Here is a 21729-nt window from a genome sequence, read left to right as displayed (position 1 = left end):
GGTCAGTCTCTTTCACCAGGCAGCATCTGACTGAACGAGAGGTCACAGTCTCAAGCTGCATCAAGGGAAATACAGGTTAGATATTAGGAAAGTTTTTCACACAAAGGGTGATAAAGTACTGGAAGGGTCTGCCCAGGGAGATGGAGTCACCATCCCCAGATGTGTTTATATAAAGACTGGATGTGGCACTCGATGCTGTGGTTTAGTTGAGGTGTTAGGCAACGCGTTGGACTCGATGATCCTCAAGGTCTCTTCCAACCCTGTGATTCTGTCATCTCATCTTATTTTGACTGAAGAGGGCTGACTGGAAGCGTTTCAGTTTGGACAGTATTTCCTTCTGTTCTTCCAACCCTCTGGCCCAGCTGTGGAAAAAAAACCAAAAAGGCAGGTCAAGTCAGTTGTTGCCACAAGTCCCTGTTCTTTGCCTTGCATGCTACTTTGAGGCCCTTCGCCAAAGAAGGAAAGCAAGTATTTATTATTTGAATAATACTTAACGTCTAAGATGTGATCCTAGGCCATTTAAGCAATTTTGGGCATCATGTCCAAGACTGTTCAGGTAGCTTGTTTGCTGTCCTATCTCCTGGAAGGCAGATACTGGCAAATCTTAGTACATCTTACCCTGTGTGGCTAGTTGAGCTGTTGTCTTCATGAAGCTCTCTTCTTCCCCAGAAGGTTTCCTCAATGGAAGAATTAATATTTCCTGTGCAAAAATTACTTGATTCTATGTGTACATAATGTTGCATGTTTCAGTTTGGTTTGAATACTTTTTGTGTTGCAAATAAGCTTTGCTTGTCATGACTTTTGAAGCTGAAAGAGGGATGCCATGACACGTCAGTCTGTCAGGCCACTGATGATCTGGGCTTATGGAGACATCTGAGTGTGTAGGCATTGTGTTGCTGTCCAGCCTGATACCACTTTGATAGTACTTGAGAAGACAGGTATAGAGGAAGGGAGAGGCATGGCGATTACTGGTTTCTGACTTTGAGCTGCTTCCATTTTCCATGGCTTTGTATGATGTTGAGGATGTCATTTTTTGAGCTAACTAGCAGGGTTAAGGGGTAGGGATATTTAGTCATGCAACTTTTCTCTTGTCTAAATCTGCATTTGAGCTAAAAGTTCCCTGTGAGAGAGCAAAAACTCTCCCGAAGGGAGATCCTGCAGTTTGAAGGAGGTAGGGCTGTCATGGAGATAGCAGGTTCATGCACTGTGGATCTGCTGAGGTGTACCCTCTGTTGGAATGTCTGTGATGGGGGTGCGTTTTGGGCCTAACCATCTCTCCAGTTTTCCACTGAGCTTTGAGCAAGGAGTACTGACATGAAAAGCCAGCATAAGAGAACTGTTCCTCTAAACCTTTTCACCCTTATCTTGCCATCCATCATTGGGCTCTCTGTTGCGGTGAAGAAAGCTGAGTGCATGAGGGAGAAAACCATGTTTTCCTTCAGGAGGATGCACCAAAGAGTGAATGGAGTACTGTGTGGCCTTGAAGGTGACACATGTTTCTTGATTAGAGCAGCATCTTTTTCTTACTTGTGTTTTTTTTTTGATTTGTATACCTCTTCAGTCAGACTAACTTGACTTGCTTCCTGTTCCTGTCTGTTGTTGAACATTAGCTTTTGAAATTGGCAATGGGGAAGAAGGATGTAACTGCAGTATGAAAGGGGGGAAAGTTTTACAGAGCCCAGCTGGAATACTGAGGTAAATGCTCAAAAATTGAAGTAGGCATCCTAGCCAGTTCAAGTGGATGTTGACTTTGAAACCCTTCAACCTATCGAGTTGCTATATTTGAAGAGTCATCAAGTTGTCTCCTTTCACCCCACTGCATCTTTGGTTTTCTTGTGTTAGTAGGCTTGAGAGGACTGCAGATGTCTAAGGCTGAAGGGGAATGTCTACAATAAAATGCAGTTATCTCTTGAAGAATACATATGAGTTTTGACAGAGTTGTATTGCCTTGGAGAGCATTTTGCTAGTAGGCTGAGAGAACTAACACAGGAGGCTGGGAAAGCAAATAAGAGCAATAGTTGGCAAGATCTTGTGGCTGGTAGAGTGTAGTTGAAAAACCATTCCTGTTAAAAGTCAGTCTTATTAAAACTATTATTTAAGTATTGGAATTGTTCACAGCTTGCTTATTTGAGATCTGAATAGCTGTTAGATTTTGTGTTCATCATTTGTGTTCATTGTTTTGGTGAAACTCTTTCTGAACATCAATATTGGCTGTGTTCAAACAGTCACAACTTGACATTTAGTTAAAATTTCAAATATAACCCAAGTAATAATTTTCCCTTAGCTATCTTTGAACATTTTTTATATGAAAGAGGGCAATACAAGGAAAAAGTATAATTTTGTGCTGAGTTTTGGTGTTTTGTCCTTGTATATGAGCTAATTAGTAATGCATGTTGATGTTGTCTAGCTCAGGGAATTGGTTATGTTGGTGGAAATGGTTATGTGTCTAAATCGACCTTAATAATTAGGAATGTAAAAATGGTTATAGTTTATTGGGGTCTCACTTGAACTGATCCCTTAATGGAATGAAGGTACTTGTTTTCTTTACCAAAGACGCTTAAGAGTTGATCTTTCTAATATGGTTTCTAGGATAACTTAAGTTACCTTACATGTTTCCCTCCCTTTACCCCAGCTGATAGGATAACCAGTAATTTCAGTCAGAAGAGATTGTTTATTTTCTGTAGATCAGTCCATTGCCAAGCAGTGTTCTTGCCTTGTTGTACATGCGTTATGTTTTCAGAACCCCTTGCAAGTGTTTGTTGGCTTAATTCCTAATGCATAGTAGCTTTAGTAGGGGATTGTTTAGAGTATCCTAATACTCTTAAGTATTTTGCAGAAATGTTAGGAGTTTCCAAAAGCATTTCCTACTGAGTGAAGATGTTTTCTTTTAATCTATGTATACAGTTTTAGTGTTCCTACAAATATTTACATTCCATAGATATTTAGCACTTTCTTGCTTGTGTCCTTTTTAGTGTGGTCACCAGCACTATTAAGGTCTTTCATGCCTCTACAAATAGCTGTTTCTTGTTGCTGAAAACAGCCGTTTTTCAGTTGTCTTGTCACTGCTTACCTGGAATAGGCAAGTCTGCTTCAGGTGCCTCTTCTTTCCTGCTGAAAGAAGAGTTAATCTGCTGAAACCTTCTGCAGATTAACTTCTGCAGCAGCAATCACAGGGGTGAATTACAATCCTTTTTCCTTAAAATTCATATGCCTTTTTTTTCTAACCTTTTTTTCTTAATTTTCTTCACTTATTTCAATTCATGGTGATTTTGAGGCAAAGATGTAGAAATGTTAAGTGGTGTTACTTCTTTAGTGATTCATTGAAGAGTCTGTGAAAAGGTTCCCCTTTTAAACTGCCACTCTTGAAAGGCTAGAAATTGCTTTGTATTGTTGCAAAGGGGTCATGCTTTCTGATCTTAATTACCTGTGTTTACATTAGTAACATTTTAAGTTACGTGAAGATTTAAGACCACCTCATTATCAGAAAAATTCTGAATTTTCTGTCAAGTTTTCTGTCTTTCATCTATTTTATCAAAGTTCTTCCATATAATTTAGCATAAATCAAGAGGCACTCTTCTGGTTTCTACTCCTCAGCTGCATGGGTTCTCATCAAGCAGTACCCTGATCTAGTTTGTGCTGCAGATTCTTAAACAGTGTAATGGAGGGAACAGCAAATGAATGTACGTTCAGGTGGGGAGGGCTGCTAATAGATAAATGGTAGTTTATACTATTAAACAAAAAGTGAAAACAGAGGCAAAGAAATAAGCATTGTTTAGCCTGTTTGTGCAGACTCACCAAGCACAAGATGTCCTGTTAATATGTGGATCTCAGAGCAATCATTAAGCTCTCCTTGACAGCTATCCTTCTTATAGGGAAATTAAGAGTGAGTTGTGTTTTGTTTTGATGGGCAAGGTTCTTAACTAAAGACTGGTAACTAAATGCCTCTGGTCTTTGTGTGTGTTTACCCAAAAAGGACTTTAGGATTTGAGCCAAGCTATGTAATAGTTTTTGTATATGCTAGATTGAACAGTCTCTGTTATCTCTTATTGTACAGCTTTTTTGAGTGTGCTTCTTGTATATGCCTCTAAGGCACTTGACCATTTGAAAAAAAAAAGAGTCCTTCAAATTAACACTCCAGTAAAGATAAAAATCACTAAAGAGGAAGCTTGAAGAATTGCATCTATTCCAAGTGTCAATAACTCTGCACTTAAAATTTGAATAGCTAAAAAATATTTGTTTTGCTGAGTTGTGCTTTTTAAAGCAAAATTCAGCATCTGTATTGTGCCAGGTCTTACCTTTCAGTGAGCTCTTAAATAATGATGGGTTTTTGTTTTTTGTTTTTTTTTTTTTTAATTTAGCATGTTTAGCAATAGTCCCCACAGACAAGAAACAGTTTACTCTTGTTGAAATGCATTAATTACTGTTGTAAGTCAAAGTGGATGGAATAAATCCTCTGGAAAGGGAGCAACTTCATTACAAGCAAAGAACAAAGTTCTGTTTTAGACCTTTGTGTCTGGAAGAGATAAATAACTATGTATGCAGCCAGAGGTGGTTCTTGTTCTACAGTTTGGTATTAAGAAGACAAAATTTGTAGTATTTGCATGTCCAAATGCTGATGTGTTTTATCTATTGCATGCTTCCCTTGCACTGGAAAACAGGATTGGAGGGCAAACACAAAATACTAAGGCATGCTCTGAAGGTTTTGTGGTATGTGAGCCTTGAGAAGAATCTTCAGGAGCACATATACGTCTCTTAGGACTTTACCAAAGGGCATTGTGTCAGCTGTGACCTTTGAGGCTGGAGGCATCTCATGGTCCAGCTTGTGTTGCCTCTGAACAGTGCTAACATATTGAAGTAAGCAGATGTGTTTAGTATCTGCTGTCTTAAGTTCAGAGTGTAATCACCTTCATGTTATAATACTTTTTAGAAGTATATAATGTAATTGCAGCAGGTATTTGTGCAGTGATTTTTTTTTTTTAGTGCAGTGTCTATAAATATAATTAAATTATGTATATAAAACCAATGTGAAATGATTTCCCACCCAGCAATGACCAGGATGCACAAGTATGAATTGAAACTGGTGGTAGAAAGACTTACGTTTTTCCCTAGCATCTATATGCATGTGAGGTGGTAATGGTGGATGAAGGCTTACCTATTTTGTCACCTCCTTGGCTCTGTCTCAGCACTGCTGGGATCCAGGCTCACATTGCATTTTCAGCTGAGCATGAATAGTTGAGTATATTGCACACCAAAATACCTATGTTGAAAGGAAAGTTTGTAGGCCACTGTGGCTATTGTTTAGCCAGTCTGTATCTTGCTAGCTCCACTATATTTTCTAAAGCTCTCATATAAAAATCTGCTGTTATAATTGGAACTGTTCTATGGCAACCAGTTCTAATTGCATAAACCATATGGCTTTTGAACTTCTGATGTCTTTTCTCTTGAAAAACAAAAAGCCTACTTGCTTCTCTGCTTGGAAATCTTACTCATGACTTGCTTGAGCTGCAGCTAATTAGAAACTGGCATTCAGTTAATGCCATAAACAGTGTTTAAGAGTGTTTGGGTTTAAAGTCTTATCTGTGCATGATGAAGAAAAAAGTAAGTTTATAGAAAATAGATGGCTGCCATGCACTGCATGTTAGAGAGAATCGCTCAGTTTGCTGAACTGAACAACTGTGTCTTTAGTTCTAAAGCTTCCTTTCAGCATTATAAAGAGAGCTGATTTACTCAGTCAACTTGGCTTTATTGTTCTCCTCTTAATCTGAATGTATTTTAAGACAAACTTTTCCTTAGTAGGTATAGAATCCTGTTTCCTGAACATAATGGTTTTATAGGTTTTGAATGCAGTAACTTCTAAGCTATTTTAATAACCTGAAGTGTTATACTGTCTCTGAGGCTAATAGTTAAAAACTGAATCAGCTTTTTTTAATGGTACTGGGGATTCTTCAGCAGTTCAGTATCTTAAAAATTTTTTGGGGGGAGGGTGGAAGAAAACTCATAGCTCAAATTCTGTGTTAAGCTGCTGGTTTAGTACAGTGTCAAAGCTGAACACTCATTTCAGAAAACTCTTTTTCCTAGAATGTAATTTGCTGCATTTAATACTATTTTTAGGTCAGATAGAAATGTAAATAAAGTGGCAAGAATGCTGGTTTTCCAAACTAGATGTAGGAGAGCAGTCTGTACAGCCTTGGAAGCAATAAAAATGGTAGAAGAACTGGTAGAGCAAAATATATTTTTGAGACATAATGGTTTCTTTTGTCAGAGAACTGACTTGCACACTGATTGCAAGTACTGTATAGAATGCTTCAGTGAAGATAAATGTGTTATGCATGCTGGAAGTACTTCAACTGACAGGTGTTCTTGGCTTTTTTTTTTTTTTGAGAAATGCTGCAGTGCTTAAGAGAACAGTGAAGTCTCCAGCTAGTACACTGAAGTCCTTATAAGCAAGTAAGGTGTTCTGTTGAAATTTTCTATCTACAGCCTGTGGTTCACACTAAATAAATAATCTGTGGGGTCACACTGCTTTGCTGAGAGCCATAGAGATCCAAATACATCATCTTGTGCACATCACTATAGTTTATGTAGGACAAGAATGTTGCAGACTGCTATTTTAAAGCCATCTTCTTAATAAGGCTTGTCTGGACTTTAAAGAAGTCAGTTGAGACCTCCAGATTTTATTCATGTAGTAAGCAGTTCATCAGACATAGTTGTCTATGAACAGTTGAGAGCTTGAGAAGTTGTTAGTGTTAGTTTTGGGGTGAGACCACAAAGAATAACATGCAAACTTGCACTTGATACCAAAGCCTCAGTATTTTGCATAAAGAGGTGATTGAAGGTCATAATTAACCTAAGTTGGAAATGAAGACCACACATGAAGTCAGCTGAGTGTACGGATTTTCATAGCAAACTGACATGGAGAGTAACTTGCACCATTTTAAAATGGAAAAAGTTTTGAAGAACATATTTTTAAACCCTAAATGCAGCAGCCTTCTGAAGCCTAAGTCTATTTTTGTCAAATTTAGAGCTACCTCATCTGCTAACTGTAGGCAGGATCTCTTTACTAACAGCAGTCTCAAGCTGTGGCAGTGGTCAGGAGCCTTTCTATTTGTTCCTGTTGTGGTTGTATTTCACATCTGGACTACCTGTACTCATCTGCAAATGGCCTATTAGCTTTTGTGGTGTCCTCCTAGCGTTGTTCAGTGTAATTCTAAGTGGATTTTCAGTGATATTTTAGTTTAAACAAAGAACAATAAGGTTACCAAAATACTCGCATGAAAAACACTTTCATGGTTTGTTCCAGTTATCCCATCCTTGACTCTACTACCACTTGTATGTGCAGTGGTACTTTTAAACAGCTGTTGCAAGGAAGCTTAGTGAATACTGTCTGCACCAGGTTTTCATTTACCTAATTTTTAAAACCTAGGTTTGTAAGAATGGAATTAATTTTGACATAGTACTTTGTCATCTTTGTGTATTTTTTTTTCCTGTGGGCTGGAAAAGACATGTGAAGGGAGCTATAGTGCATGATCATCTTATATGCTGATGGAAAATAAACTCACTGTATTTCCTTACATTCCTCTTCAGTCTTGAAGAATGAAAAATTTGTTTTGTGATACAATTTCTTTTAGGCATGGTGTGGTACTGAAGGTAGTTTCCAGGGTAGATGCAGGGGTAACTGGACTGCATTATCTTTTAAGTCTTCTTAAAAATAAGCATCTTATTTCACATAGGAAAAATAATTTTACCACTGAATTTGTTAAGATTAGATTGGAATTGCCTCAAATCCAATTAAGCCACACTGCATGGACGTGCTGGGAATATAAATGCAATTACTGTAAATTTGTACAAACTGATTTGTTGCATTATCTTGCTAATCTAACATACAGTACTTTTTGTGTCCATATTGCAGACGGCAACTCCAAACTAACATGGCAGTCAGACTGTGTGATGTGGCTTCTCTGCTTAGAAGTGGTTCGTGGGCAGCAGAGCCTTGGACTGGGGTCTGTGGGACTTTTCTTAAATTCTGTAGGCTACTTTTTTACATGTTAATAGTGCTGAGGCCATACCAAAGTCTTTTAACCTTCCATTTGGAATGCTTACTCACTTATATGTTTCATTATAGGCCGTAGGGTGTGTTCCTATTCTGTGAGAGCCTAGAGCACACGACCATAACAAGACAACTTTTTCTGTAAAACGGTGATCTCCTGTAGAAATTACACTGCAGTGGCTTGCCTTTCTTCTATTGTCAATTAGATTTTAGTACTAATTAAAAATACATGGTGGATAATTGAAGAGGAGTATTGTACTAAAATGGTTTTGGTATGGTCTGAATACTAATTTGCAGTAACTTTGAAAAACTGTATAGTTGTGTTTTTATGATTACTATTTTAAAATTATATTTGCCAGTCTATTCTAAGATTCTTTTAAACTGTAAATTTATCTCAAACTATTTTTCTGAGTGAAAAATATTTAGTGCTTTGTCTTTTATGAACAGTTGTCTTTATCCGATTAGTGGGGTATGCATTATTTGTAAAACATATTAGTATCATGCCATTCAGAGCAGATGGTTCTGTAGCTGAGAGATGCTGGAATTTTCAGCATGCATAGGCTACTGCAGCTGTTCACTTGAATGTTGGCTTAGGATCCCATACTTGCCACCTGAACGTGAAGAAAAATGTGCAATTAAGAGAGAATTGTTCGTTGTCCTTGCTAAATCCTGCTAATTTTGATCAATGAACACTTCAAATTTGGTAGTAAAACACCAAAAAAAAAAAAAAAACAAAGAAAAAGGCAATCCTACAGAGTCTCAAAGCACAGCATTTGTGACTACTAGCTTTAACAGGTATGCTAGTGTTTTGAAAAGTAATTTATCCTGAGATAATCTACTTTATCATCTTTTCAGTGGACTTGTTTCATCAGTGTCAGAAGCAGGTTACCCCTTGGAGTTTGTCACAAGGGAAGAAAGTGTTGTTCTAGTTGCAGGTCTTCAGGAAAATGAGATCACACTTTTCCAGTGGGTGCTCTTAATAGATGTATCCCTTTTTTGCATTGTGCTGAAGTAACCTCTTGGAAAATACTTCTGTATGCAAAACAAAGAACAGAGAAATATGTTCCCAGGAATGTCAAAGTTGGACTTCTAGTAAGAAACTCAACTTACCCCGTCTTGTATTGTTAGGAAATTCAGTTATTCAGCAGTCCCTGAACACAGCTGACCTCATCAGCTTGTTTGGATATGCACTGATTGCCTATGGTGCTTTAAACAGGACTGTTAGGACAGACCCATCAGAGGTCCTGCTGCTGCTCTGTGATTTTACCAGAGGCTTTTTTGTGAGAGCTCCTCTTAGCAGTTTAATTATGAGGCTAAATTTCAGTGATTGATGGATTTCTTTAGTAAACTTCTTGTGTTGAAATATGTATTACTGGAGAATTAACGTACATAATTTTCTCTTGCATGTTGTCCTAAACAGTTGGTCTCAAACAGGGTAGGCTGCCCAAATCCTAGATATTAAAATGCTGTTAAAAATCCATTGTATTTACCAGTTGTTGCCATTCAGTCACTGACTGAGGGGGCAGAGTGCCTTTTGTAGATGTGGCAGTTTGTGGATAAGTGCTTGTGTACAAGCCTTGGGTAGGAGTCCTCCTAATTAATTCTGTTGCATCTTGCAGTCATACAGTCAGTGGCTTTGGGGTGAGATACTTTTAACTCAAACTAGTCTGATTCTACTGTATCTTGCAGATTGTCTGTCTCTAATACACTTGCCATGAACAGGGGCATCTTGCACTCGATTAGCTGGCTGTACACTCCATCCCACAGATCTGAACATTTTGAGGGATGGGGCATCCACAGCCTCCCTGGACAAGTGTCTTACCACCCTCTTGGTAAACAATTTCTTTCTAATATGTAATCAAAACCTTCTCTATTTCAATTTCAAGACATTCCCCTTTGTCCTGTCACTACATGCTCTTCAAAAATGTCTTTTTCCCTCTTTCTTGTAAAATCCCTTCAGGTACTAAAAGGCTGCAATGAGACTACCCCAAAGTCATCTCTTTCTGGACTAAACAAACCTGATTCTTCCATCATTTTGTCAAAGGAGACGTGCTCTGTCCCTCTAATCCAGGCCCTCCTCTGGACTCACTCCAGCAGGTCCATGTCCTTCCTGTGCAGGGACCCCAGAGCTGGATGCTGGGTTCCAGGCGGGCTCTCACCAGAGCAGAGGAGCAGAATCCCCTCCCTTCCCTGCTGGCCACACTGCTTTGAATGCAGCCCAGGACATGTTGCCCATGGCTGGGTCATGTCCAGCCTTTCACCCACCAGCACTCCCCAGTCCTTTTCACGGGGCTGCTCTCAATCCATTCATTCCCCAGCCTGTGCTTGGGGTGTCCTGACCCATGTGCAGCACCTTGAACATGGTCTTTTTAAACCTTATGAGATTTCCATTGTCCCACTTTTCAAGCCTGTCCAGGTCCCCCTGGATGACATCCTGAACTTCAGGAGTATCAGCAGCACCACTTACCTCGGGGTCATTGGCAGACTTGCAGATGGTACTCTTGATTCATTTGTCTGTGTTATTAGTGAAGACATTGAATAGCACTGGTCCTCGTATGGACCCCTGAGGGATACCACTTGTCACTGATGTCTTTCAAGACTGAGCTATTGACCACCACCTCTGGATGCAACTGTCCAATCCCTTTCTTACCCATCTATTAATCAGCCCATAGATACTCTCCATTTTAGAGATAAAGATGTTGTAGGGGATTGTGTCAAAGGCTTTACATAAGTCTAGATAGATAACATCTATAGCTCTTCCCTTGTCCACTGATGGAGGCACTTCATCACAGAAAGGCCAATTAGTTGGTCAGACAGGACTCGCCCTTGGTGAAGCCATGTTGGCTGTCTCGGATCACTTCCTGTTCTCCATCTGCCTTAGCACAGGTTCTAGGAGGATCAGTTCTGTGGTCTCCCAGGCACAGAGTGGTTCTGGAGTGGTCAAAAAGGACATTAAGATCAAGATTCAAATTTAACTCTTCTCAGAGTTCAGGTGAAGGAAGAAATAATGACGTGGAATTGTCAATTTTGTCAAATAAAAGCATCTAGAAGCCTGATTCCAACCTGTGGTGAAAAAAGTTTGACATGGATGTTGTCAAAGAAGAGTGTATTTTCCATCTCAGCACATTCATATATCTTCTAAATATGTCTTTAAAATACTAATCTTCATCTCTGCTGTTTCTTATGAGAAGTCTTCTTTGGATACAGTTAATGCCCACCTCTTTTTGATATTATTTAAATGCTACTCCATTAAAAATTGCATTTCATGTTATTTCAGTAACCAGTTGTAAGTTAACAGAAATAATTATTCTTGCAACAGGCCAGTTTTGTTTGGTAACTTCTATAACAGAAAGGCTGTGATTCTCCTAATTTGGGGGAATGGCAGAGCATGGAAACTAAGCTTTGAGTGCTAATTTCATTTAGTGAACTTGTAGAAGATACAGTTTATTTGTTACAGGGTTTTAAAGTATTGTCTTGACTAACAGTGTAATGCCTTTCTATATTGGTATTTGGGTCTTTTCTTGCATGTAGAGGCAGTATATGGCCTTGGCAATACCATTTCTGCGTAGTGACAGGTCTTTTAGGTTCTTGTTTGGACTCTCCTACTAGGTACTGAAATATGATTTTTGATGGTTCTTGTTTTCTGTTCTTTTCAGCAGGTAATTGCTGCCATGGAAACACAGCTGTCTAATGGACCAACTTGTAATAACACAGCCCATGGTTCAGCCCCCATAAACAATTGCTCATCACCAGTTGATTCTGGGAACACAGAAGACAGCAAGACCAATTTAATAGTCAACTACCTTCCACAAAACATGACACAAGAGGAACTGAAGAGTCTTTTTGGCAGCATTGGGGAGATAGAATCCTGCAAGCTTGTCAGGGACAAAATAACAGGTATGTTGGTTTTGAGTTTTCTGTATCTTTTCATTTTTCCAAGCAGCAAACTCTCAGATGGTATTCTGCAATTCTCTTAAGTAATGGAATAAAGAGAGAATGAGCCAATGCTGGTCAGAAGGAACTTATATTAGTAATTTTTAAAATTATATACCCAAAAATTAAGCATATTTATTTGCATTTAATTTAGGTTACTTTGAGTGCTATAAATGCTGACAGAACCTGGGCTGGGTTTAAACCTGGGCTTCGGAGAACTAGGAAAGAAGAGTCACATGTGGAAAAGCAGATATTTATACAAAATTTCCTTGAATTGTAATTCAACCTCATTGAAGTTAGACTTTAGTGCTTGTTGATGTAAAGCTGCTTCTTTTCAGAGATGCAGGTAATGAAGCTTGTACCTTCATTAAAGGGCAGATTATCTTACTTTACAGGTTAAGTTGCTTTTGATTTGCAGCACTTGAACAGTTTCTTTAGGATGCACACTTGAATCAGTTTATGCTCTTTGGCTTCCTTCTTGTTGAGCAGTCTCTGGCTGACTTCTGTTGGCTGAGTGAGGTTTGTTTCCCTTATGGCTCTGAATAACCAGCAGATCTTCCCACAGCAGATGACTTGTTCTTAAGACATTAGGCACGGGTAAATCTTTGAAGCACGCTCCTTCAGCATGGTAGCCTGGGATACTGAAATCGCAGCTTTTAGTTGATCTGGCCTGAGCAAACCTTCAAGCAGTCTTTGCTCTTGACTGTGAAGATTACTAAATGTTCTTGGGGATGCCAAAGAAACCAGATGGAGCTGATGCCACAACTTGCTGTCTTCAGGTGAAATCTGGTTGATGGAGAAAACAAGCCTGTTTTCTCTGTAGGTAATGACTTCAATGCTTTGAAACAGAAGGTCCCTTCCTTAGGTGTTTCCTGACCTCTTGTTCAGGGAGTGGAAAGATGTAACTTGTACTTCATCAGTTAGTGGGATGGCTATTCAAAGACAGTTTGTCTCTGTCTTGTATATCCCACGTGTTTAGCATGTTTAACCTTCTTATTGAAGTTGCTTAGGAATAACCTCAAAGGCTGCTACTTGAGGCTCACAGAAATAACCCTCAAGGTCTTCGCAATCAGTGTTCAAATTGTCCACTTCCTTACATGATGGGTCTGATGTTCTATATGCCAGAAGCACACAGTTGCTGCTGCACAGTTTCAAAAGACTTCATACCTGGGAATGGAGCTGGATGTAATTCTAGACCTCTTGTTTCAAGGTGTGATGTCTTCTACATAGCGTGAAGTGATGCCTGAGAAGAATCCTGAATTTAAATTACATTCTCAGTAGCAGAGAACTCCGGAGTTGAAATTATTGTAGATAGATAGTTTTTCTACTTTATCAGAGAGCAGATCCTCAGCTTTGAGATACACTTTCAACTGCCAGCAAAAATGCTGCATCAGTCTTGTTCCAAAAGGTTTTAGGATTATAAGTGAGATTGAGAAGTACAGTGTCGGACCTTGCCACTGCATTGGAAGTAATACTTCTGATTTTAGTAGCCTGGAGCAAGATAACCTTGTGTTTATAGATGCTTAGGAGAAAGCTCTCGACTTTCAGTCCTGTTCTCACTCATTTTCAGGTTTTCATCAGAGTTTTGAAAAGCAAATTTTTCTTTTCCTTCTAAATTCAGAACAGGGATTGTTATCAGGTGCTGTGAAATTCATATGACATGAATTTCAGATTTTTATTGGTTTGATTCCTCTGCTAAAATATAATATTTTTTTTGTCCTTCTCAAATGAACTTGATGAGTATCTTTAAATAAGGTTAGGGTAGCATAGAAGTTGAAATACACTTCTACACTTACTGTGTTACCGAGGTCAGTACTGGCTTGTGTCTCCACCACTCTGTGCCTGCTACTTTGCAGACAGAGTGGAGTTTTATGGCAACACTAGTGGGCCAATCCAGTCCTATCCTTGGCTTGGAGTGGTACCATCCTGCAAGCTCGATGTCAAAGACTGCGTTTTCCTTCATGGCCACTGTCACTGATGGGCAAGACCAACAATGGGGAGGAAGTAACCATAACCCACATAACCTCAACTTGTTTGCCCCAAAGGGCATCCAGTGGGGCTGTGTGTGAAGTGTGATCTCTGCAGCTATGCCCAGTTAGAAACCACAGTCCTGTCCTGAGAGTCAGAGTTACTCCTGCCAGGATCACTGGGTTGCCAGTGCCTTGTGTTAAAATACAGAGAGATCATGGCCAGCCATTGTCATCTTGACCCAAATGTTCATTAGCATCTGGTGAATTTAAACCAAGTTATCTCCCACCCTATTGTTTAGTACTCACTCTGTGATCGCATCTGCAACACTGAAGTGCACTTGCATTATCGCAGAATAGCAGAATGGTTTCAGTTGGATGGCACCTTAATAAGCACCTCATTCCAACCTCCCTGCCATGGGCAGGCACACCTCCTACTAGAGGTGAAAGTGCTCTATTTCCTTGAAGATGTCTGCACACTTTAGGATTTAGAAAAGTTGAACTTAAAGGCCTTCCTTGTTTTTTTCCTCTGGAAAAGCTGTTTGAGGGGAGGAGGCAACCTGGACTTCATTTACTAATTTCACGTGAGCAGTTTGAAGTCCAAGTGCTGATTCTTTTATTGATTTTTAGCTAGGGATTTACTTGTGAATAAGGTAGAAAGCACATGTATGAAGGTTTCTGATGGTCATCTCCAAGCATGCAATTCATGGGCAGAACGTTCTGTTGGGGCGGCATTAGTAGCTCAAGTGAAGTCTGCTTTCTGTATTGGCAGAACACCATTTAAAGTGCAATCAGTAAAAATTAAAATAGCAGATTGCTGTTCTGTTGTTTTACTGAAGGTAAATAAATTAAATGTTGGTAGTATTGAAGATTCTAAAGGGTGCTGAACAGCAGTCTCTGTTCATGTGAAAATCCCACTGACAGCAGCATCTGATAAGTGGGTCACGAACGTCGCTTTATCTTCACTTGCTAACCAGAGAATCTGTCAGGAATGAGTCATTGTGCCTAGACATTTTAGAGTCTGTGTTAACTCTTATGTGCTTTTGACTGATGCAGATATGTGTCAATACAAATTGCAAAACTACCGTGTAAGTTAATTGTGCTTGTACAATAGGTGAGAGACCCTGGTCTCAACAGAGCAACATAACTGAATTCCAGTCAGCCACTTGAGATAGCTGTTTGGTTTAGTTTAAGTGCTTCTACACATTTAAAGGCAAGAGAAGTAACATTTATCATACAATGATAACCCTTTAGGTAATCTAATGTTAAGCATGTATGGTTCCAAAAATAAGCTAAAAATATTCAAAATGTTAGGGAAAAGGATAAAATGGGTTGAAATTTTTGCTGGAGCTGCCCCTGGTCAAGCACTTTAAAGAGCCCATGCTTTCTGCTTGCACAAGATAGGTAGATTTAGCAGCTTTTGAAAAAATACAAGAAAAAGTTATAGCTAGCACTTAAAGTAATACCATAGTATGATAAACATTTTCTAGACCTACTTTTCTGAAACTTAAATATAGGTAAAAATGTGACTGTAGTCGCCTTAAAAAAAAAAGACTGCATTCTTTTAATTCCCACTGTCTTCAGTACAATTTCAATTGTACATGTGGAAGATTAATGCTTAATTTTCACATTATGGAATAATCTCCCAGTTTTCATTGTGCTTGTGGCATTGTTAGCTAAACTGAAACTCATGGAATATAGACTCCTTAAATTCAGAAAGCAGCTAATTCAGATGTCTTAAATTTGGGAAATTATTTGTCTTCTTGGCTTCAAAGCTCCCGTACTGTTCTCTTATTAAAATAATCATATGCTCATAAAATTGACAAGTTTTTTTTTCTTTAAAAGAGAACCTTTTGGATAGGGCTGGATTTCTTGTCTCTTTAACTATGTGTGCACTACCACTAATGCTTATATTTGGTTTTCATTTGCAGTTTAGCAAATGCTTGTTCTGTCTAGAAAGTGAGGCAGGATATGCTTAGAGACCTACCCTGGGACTGTATTTCACATTCATAGGCTTGTGTATGAGCTGTGAAACTTCTACCTTTAGTACAAGGAGACAGGTGCTCTGCACTTGAAGACTTCATCAAATCCTTCATCTCTGCTTGAGGATAAAGAGTGAGTACACTTTAGGACATCCTGCTGATCACTGCTACATGGCAATTTTTAAACACTTGATTCAGCTGCCACTGTAGAGCTTACATGTTGGTTGAAAGTCTGATCCTCTTACATACCTTTTTCAAAACAATCTGTGCTCCTGTTTGTCTTGTGGCTGGCAATGATCTGTCACATTGGGGTGGTGTTTCTTTATGGTCAACATTGTAGTCTCAGAGAGTAAAATTCTTCAAGTCATGTTTGTGACTCCTTTAAAAATTTCATAGGCAGTCTAGGCTTTTGCAGTCTAGAATACAATCCACAGTACTGTAGTCTAGTCTACAGTACTGTGAGGATACTCATGTAGAGGAAGGATCACATTTCTGTCTCTTATACCCATTTTTGTAAGACTAAAGCTAACAGGATATCTTGCTTAATTTTGTAGATTCATCTTGTCCTCTTGAAGATACTAGTTTCTCAGATACTTTGAAGTATTCTCTCATTCCTGTGTTGCACAAAGTGAAGGCACATGATGGAGATGTCTAGAACTGTAGTTCTAGAAAAACTGCCTGAAAGTTGAACACGTCCGTAAAATTGTTGGAAGCAGCTGTGTCAATATGTTTGCAATTAAAGTTTGTACAGAGAGTTTTAGTTCTTTTGTGTGTTTTTTGGTCTTCATTGAAGTACCATGGTAATAAATGCAAAGGATTCTGAGTTGGTCGTAGAAATAAAGAAGTATATAGAGCTGGACATGATGTTCTCAGATCGACCTTGTGTTCACGGTGGTAACACTGGTCACAATTCAGTATGGGCCATGTATATGCACACAGTGCAGTGTTGGGAAGGACTCTGCTCTGCCAGATCCTTGGTTATGGAGCACTCAGTCTCCTCTAGTGCAGGGTCAGAGGAAACGCTTGTCACAATGCTGAATTATAGTCAGCTGAAACAGCTGAGGCCATGACTTGGAAAAGGATTTTCTTTTCTGAGGGGCAAGTGACTGTTTCAGCACAGCATGGCTGAAACATTGACCTCTTAGAGATGGCTCTTACACTTGCTGTGACTTGTAAAGCAGTCTTTTGGTAATCAAGGGAAACCTATTTGTGTCCTCAGTGGAAGCAATACAAAATGTGTTAACTGACTGGCTTGAATCTAGAACATGTGAAACTTGTTAAGCTCTGTAGTGTTCGCTCCTTTAATCATAACATTGTAAATGTGAGTGTCTGGCAAGGGCAGAGCTATGGGAAACCTTATGCCTTGTCAGTGCTACTGCATATCTAAAACTCCTGACTTTGAAAGTGATCTCAGTTGAACCTGGGCTGCCAGTTTCTTTCAAGTCTTTTGTCACTGTTGCTCTGAGCAGTCTTAGCTTTCTCTCCAGCTCTAAATCTTTCACTTCCCTTAATGGAAGTCTAATTTTAGGGCGTCTCAGCTAACCTTACAGAAAGATGGGGAAAAAAGTATGATTGTGCTTTCATGTGAGGCACTGAATTTGAGGCTTACTACTGCTTTGAAGATGAGGTAGGAAGCAAAGTAGGTGGGTCCTACCTACAAAGTAGGGGTTTTTTTTAATGTCCCTGAGGAAGCAGGAGGAGATGGTGTGACATATCTGTGGAGGGGCTTAGTGTTCAAAGTTACTTTATTTACCGTGTAGAAAGTTATAAGCATTCCCATGACAAAAAAAAAAAAAAAAATATTGAGCCTAGTAGGGCAATGAGTAGCTGGAATTTCAGGTACTTGCCCATATAGTACAAGTGCCTGATACAGGGAGGATCACATGAATGAACAGAGCACAACAACATTGTTTCTAGAGAGGCTTCCTATCTTTGTTAAACTCCTCAGCTCTTTTTCCTTGTTAGCCTTTATTCCCAGTGTGTTTGATGTTTGCAGTCCTGTATCACTAATGCATGAGATGTTTTTGCAGGGTTTTGTGCATTTGGCTGCAGAAGCTGCCTGCTCTTTTGTGGTGTTCTGAGTCTGTGATACGCGTGGCTACTGGCTAGCTGCTGCTAGGTGGTGTGCTGAGATGAGTGAGTTTTTGTCAGCCTGACAATTTCTGATTAAGACAGGGTTGTGGACAAAAGGTACTGCCTGGAAAACACTGTCTTGGCAGTAGAATGTGTTGTGCAAAACTTAACTAAAATGTGAAATTAAGAATAGAAGCCAAATGGGATTGGAAGCAAATTTCTGTTTATGTTAATTCATGTGTGTTTATCTATCGTGATTAAGTGCTCTCTGGAGCATCCTGCTCAAGACCTTGAAGCATAGATCTTCTGGGTAGAGGGAGAGTTGATTTTAAAATCACCTTTTTAATTTTCAAGTTTATGTTTTGAGATCTGTAGATGTTAAAATGCAGTTTCTGATGTGGCCTAAGGACTTGGTGAGTTATAGCCCAAAGTTAATAAAGTGATTTTGAGCTTTGTGTGCTTGTGGGAGAAAAGTGCAGCAGCAGAGCTGGCTTACTTAGCTAGCTTGGGTGCTTGAAGTATCATCCTGCAGGGATAATCCTGGAAGAGTTACGATTCAAACAAGCCTTATGTCTGGGTTCAGAGCACAGCTTACATCTTAAATCTGCTGAGGGGTTGTAACAAAATCGTCTAAGGTTTCTTCCATCCTAGGCAATTCTGTGGTGTTTTGTACTTCTGATTGCTATTCAATATTACTTAAAAGTATTTAGCAGCATTCACTGTACTTTTTCATAGTAAATGGCATAATTTATTGCACTTCACGTGTCTCCTGGAAATGTCATGTAAACAGGTGAGGATGAAGGAAATTGTTTCACCTTGTGTTACTGAAGATAGCACTTAATGTCTTCGTACTTTCATATAACTTTCACTGTTACGCAGGCGTAATACTGTTTTGACCTTTCAGAAGTTCATAGGCTTTGTTTTTACAAGTAAAAGAGGTAGAAAAGACCTGTCTGACTAAACCTGCCAGGGCATCACTCATAGCACCAACTTCTGGAAGCAAGCTGTTTTTTAAATGATTAATTATCATATATTAACCTGAATTAATGTGTTGATCTCGATATATAGCATAAGCAAGAACTTGATGTTTTAAAAACTTAACTAAATATAATCAGAGACCCTTCTGATCACTAAATCATTCTGCTTTTCAGCAAACACTGTGCTTTTTGATGGAGATAATTGCAATATACATTATCTTGCACTTTTCTGCAAGCAGATTGCCATCACTTTTGTCAGTGGTTGCCATAATTTACAAGAAGCCTGTGAAAGCATTGAGGTTTGCAAAATGGCATTGGTCCTGTAGTGATGTGGACTATCTTGTGTGTTTTTTGTTAAGGTAAAGCTCTTTGCTTCCATACTGGGAGTCCCAGGCTGCCAGCCTGGTGTATCTTACACTGTTTACTCTTTCACTTTCACATGTGTATGTAGGTATATGTTGCTGTTACATCTTAGTGATCCTGGGCCAGCTGTTTGAATAAATGTTGATTCTAATGGAAGCTAGTGTTTGAGTGAGACCTCTCATAACCTGAAGTTCCTACAGTGTAACTGCTTTTCAGGGTGACTGTGCTGTGAGATTAGAGCAGAGTATTTATAATAATGAAGGTATATTTCAGTGATGTCTGCCTCAGTTTGGGTAGTGATGTTAGTAACACACTTCCATCTTACTGCACACCTTGAAGCTCTTTCGCTCCAAGGATGTCATGTGGATTATAGGGACCTGGATATCCCTACAGAAAGTAGGTACTTCCTCTCAGCCTGCACAAGCTGAGTGGTAAGTAATAATACTTCAAGCTGCAGATGGTTCCAACAGGTTCATGGCTGGTCCATTATGTATTGAAGCATCTAGTGTTACAGAAGCAAGACCTTAAAATACAAGCACGGAACTTTCTAGCTGCATGTGTTTATTTTCTATAAAGTATATATATATATATATATATCTACATTTGATATGCTTTTATCATGGTACTTCAACTGGCAGCTCTTGCTGTGAAAATTTGCCAGACTGCTGTTGTGGTTTTCTGTGAACAACTGCAGAAGAGGGCTTATTCTACTATTCTCTATGGAATTTTTTTTCCTGGAGTATGTCAAGTCAGAGTGGAAATAGAAAGCTGTAGAATGCCACAGAAGAAAACTATGCAAGCCTGTGGTTTTAGTGACCTAATACTTTAATCCACAGTAAAGAGAAAATAACTGAGAGGGCTCAGATATTGTATTTCATTTTAGGATTCCTTTAATTTTTTTTTTTAAATCTACTAATTCCCACAGTTATCAAGGACACAGCTATAGTATCTTCAAAATTTCTGTGCTATTGACCAGTTGATGCAGTTACTTTGTTTTTGCCTTTGCTTATTTCAGGCATTTAGCAGAATTTACTAAAACAGAAGGGGATTTGTAATGTGAATTCTTTCCTGTCTTCTGAGTTTCTGGTTCTATTGTACATAAGGATTTTTCTTAGTCTCTGTGGTAGCTGTGGCTTTGTGCATATTAAACCAAAGCCCTTTTTGAAATGCACTTGGAGCTCCACAATGGTTATGAAGTCTTGCATCTATAGTATGAACCATTGATTATTTCGGTTCCCCACTCTTCCCCACCACCTTCTAAACTAAAAAAGCCAGGCTTACTTGTGGAAGAAATTTGCTGTGTTCGTGTAAGAATTAATTGCTGTGGAGACATAGTTCAGTTTCAAATTACGAAAACTTCAGCTTTTCTCAGAGTATTTTTTTCCTATGTTCATTTGGCAACTGCAAAAAGAAATGGCTTTTTCCAGCTACTTAGTATTGTACATTAGCAGTTGTTTGTTAATTACAGGTGTTAAAACTGAAAAAAAATATGTTCCCCTTGGATGTACTTTCAAGCACATATTTTTTGAGTTGACATTTAAGACCTACCTAGAGAAAGAAATTGTTTTGAGGACAATTTCTCATTTTTCTATACTTTTTCTTTCATCAGTAAAGACCAGGAAAAAAACCCAAAAACCAAGCATGTGATTGAAAGTAACATTGGAAATTAACCTTTAAAAAAAGTTTGCTAGAGCAGGGAAATATTTTTCAAACTTAGGATCATGGCACATTTCAGGATATCGTTCAAAACTGTGAGATTAAGTAGCAGGTAAAAACCTGGACAAAAATCCAAAACAAAACAACTGTTTCAAAGTAATATGTGGTTTTGTGAAGTTTGGGGAAAGAATTTAAGTTCAGGTGTGTCCTGGTTTTGGCTGGGAGAGAATTCCTTAATTCTCAGCAGTACGTAGAGAGCTGTGCTTTGGAATCAGTATGAAAATAATGTTGGTAACGCACTGATGGTTTGGCTGTTGCTGAGCAGTGTTTACTCTGAATTAAGGACTGTTCAGTGTTTCCTGCTCTGCCAGCAAGTAGGTGTGGGAGCATAGATATTTCAGGGACCTGAACTGGCCAACGATTTATATTACATGCCATGGAAACCTCATGCCCAAATTATAAACTGAGGGAGTTACCTGAAGTAGGGGGCTCTCACAGTTCAAGGATAGGATTTAGTATAAGCTAGTGGATGATGATGACCAGTTTTTTTGTCTATCACTTGTTTTTCTTGGGGTTTCTCTCCTTTCTTACTTCCTTTTATTAGTAATATAGCATGTTACATTGTTTCAGTTATTAAACTGGTCTTCACTGGTGAGCTTTTTTTAAACTTCTTCTCTCCTTTTTGACCAGGATGTGGGGAGAGAGGTTTTAGTTGCGGCTGTGTTTTCTTA

At 38.9% G+C, this 21729-nt stretch overlaps 1 protein-coding gene across 16 annotated transcripts in view; it reads left to right on the top strand.

The window, feature by feature from the left end:
• Positions 1-21729, top strand: part of ELAVL2 (ELAV like RNA binding protein 2) — a 108754-nt gene that overhangs the window by 53970 nt on the left and 33055 nt on the right. For 5 of the 16 annotated variants that reach the window (XM_038124658.1, XM_038124656.1, XM_038124659.1 and 2 more), the window contains exons 2-3: positions 7910-8000; positions 11704-11944. In XM_038124658.1, coding sequence (XP_037980586.1) covers positions 7929-8000; positions 11704-11944 — 313 coding nt within the window. In that variant the 5' untranslated portion in view covers positions 7910-7928. Of the gene's footprint in view, positions 1-227; positions 6448-7909; positions 8026-11703; positions 11945-21729 lie in introns of those variants that run through there. The other 11 variants (XM_038124657.1, XM_038124664.1, XM_038124665.1 and 8 more) reach the window with 6 other exon arrangements.

The sequence above is a fragment of the Motacilla alba genome, chromosome Z (genome assembly GCF_015832195.1).
Source record: "Motacilla alba alba isolate MOTALB_02 chromosome Z, Motacilla_alba_V1.0_pri, whole genome shotgun sequence".
Lineage (NCBI taxonomy): Eukaryota > Metazoa > Chordata > Aves > Passeriformes > Motacillidae > Motacilla > Motacilla alba.
This window is presented reverse-complemented; position numbering and strand designations above follow the sequence as displayed.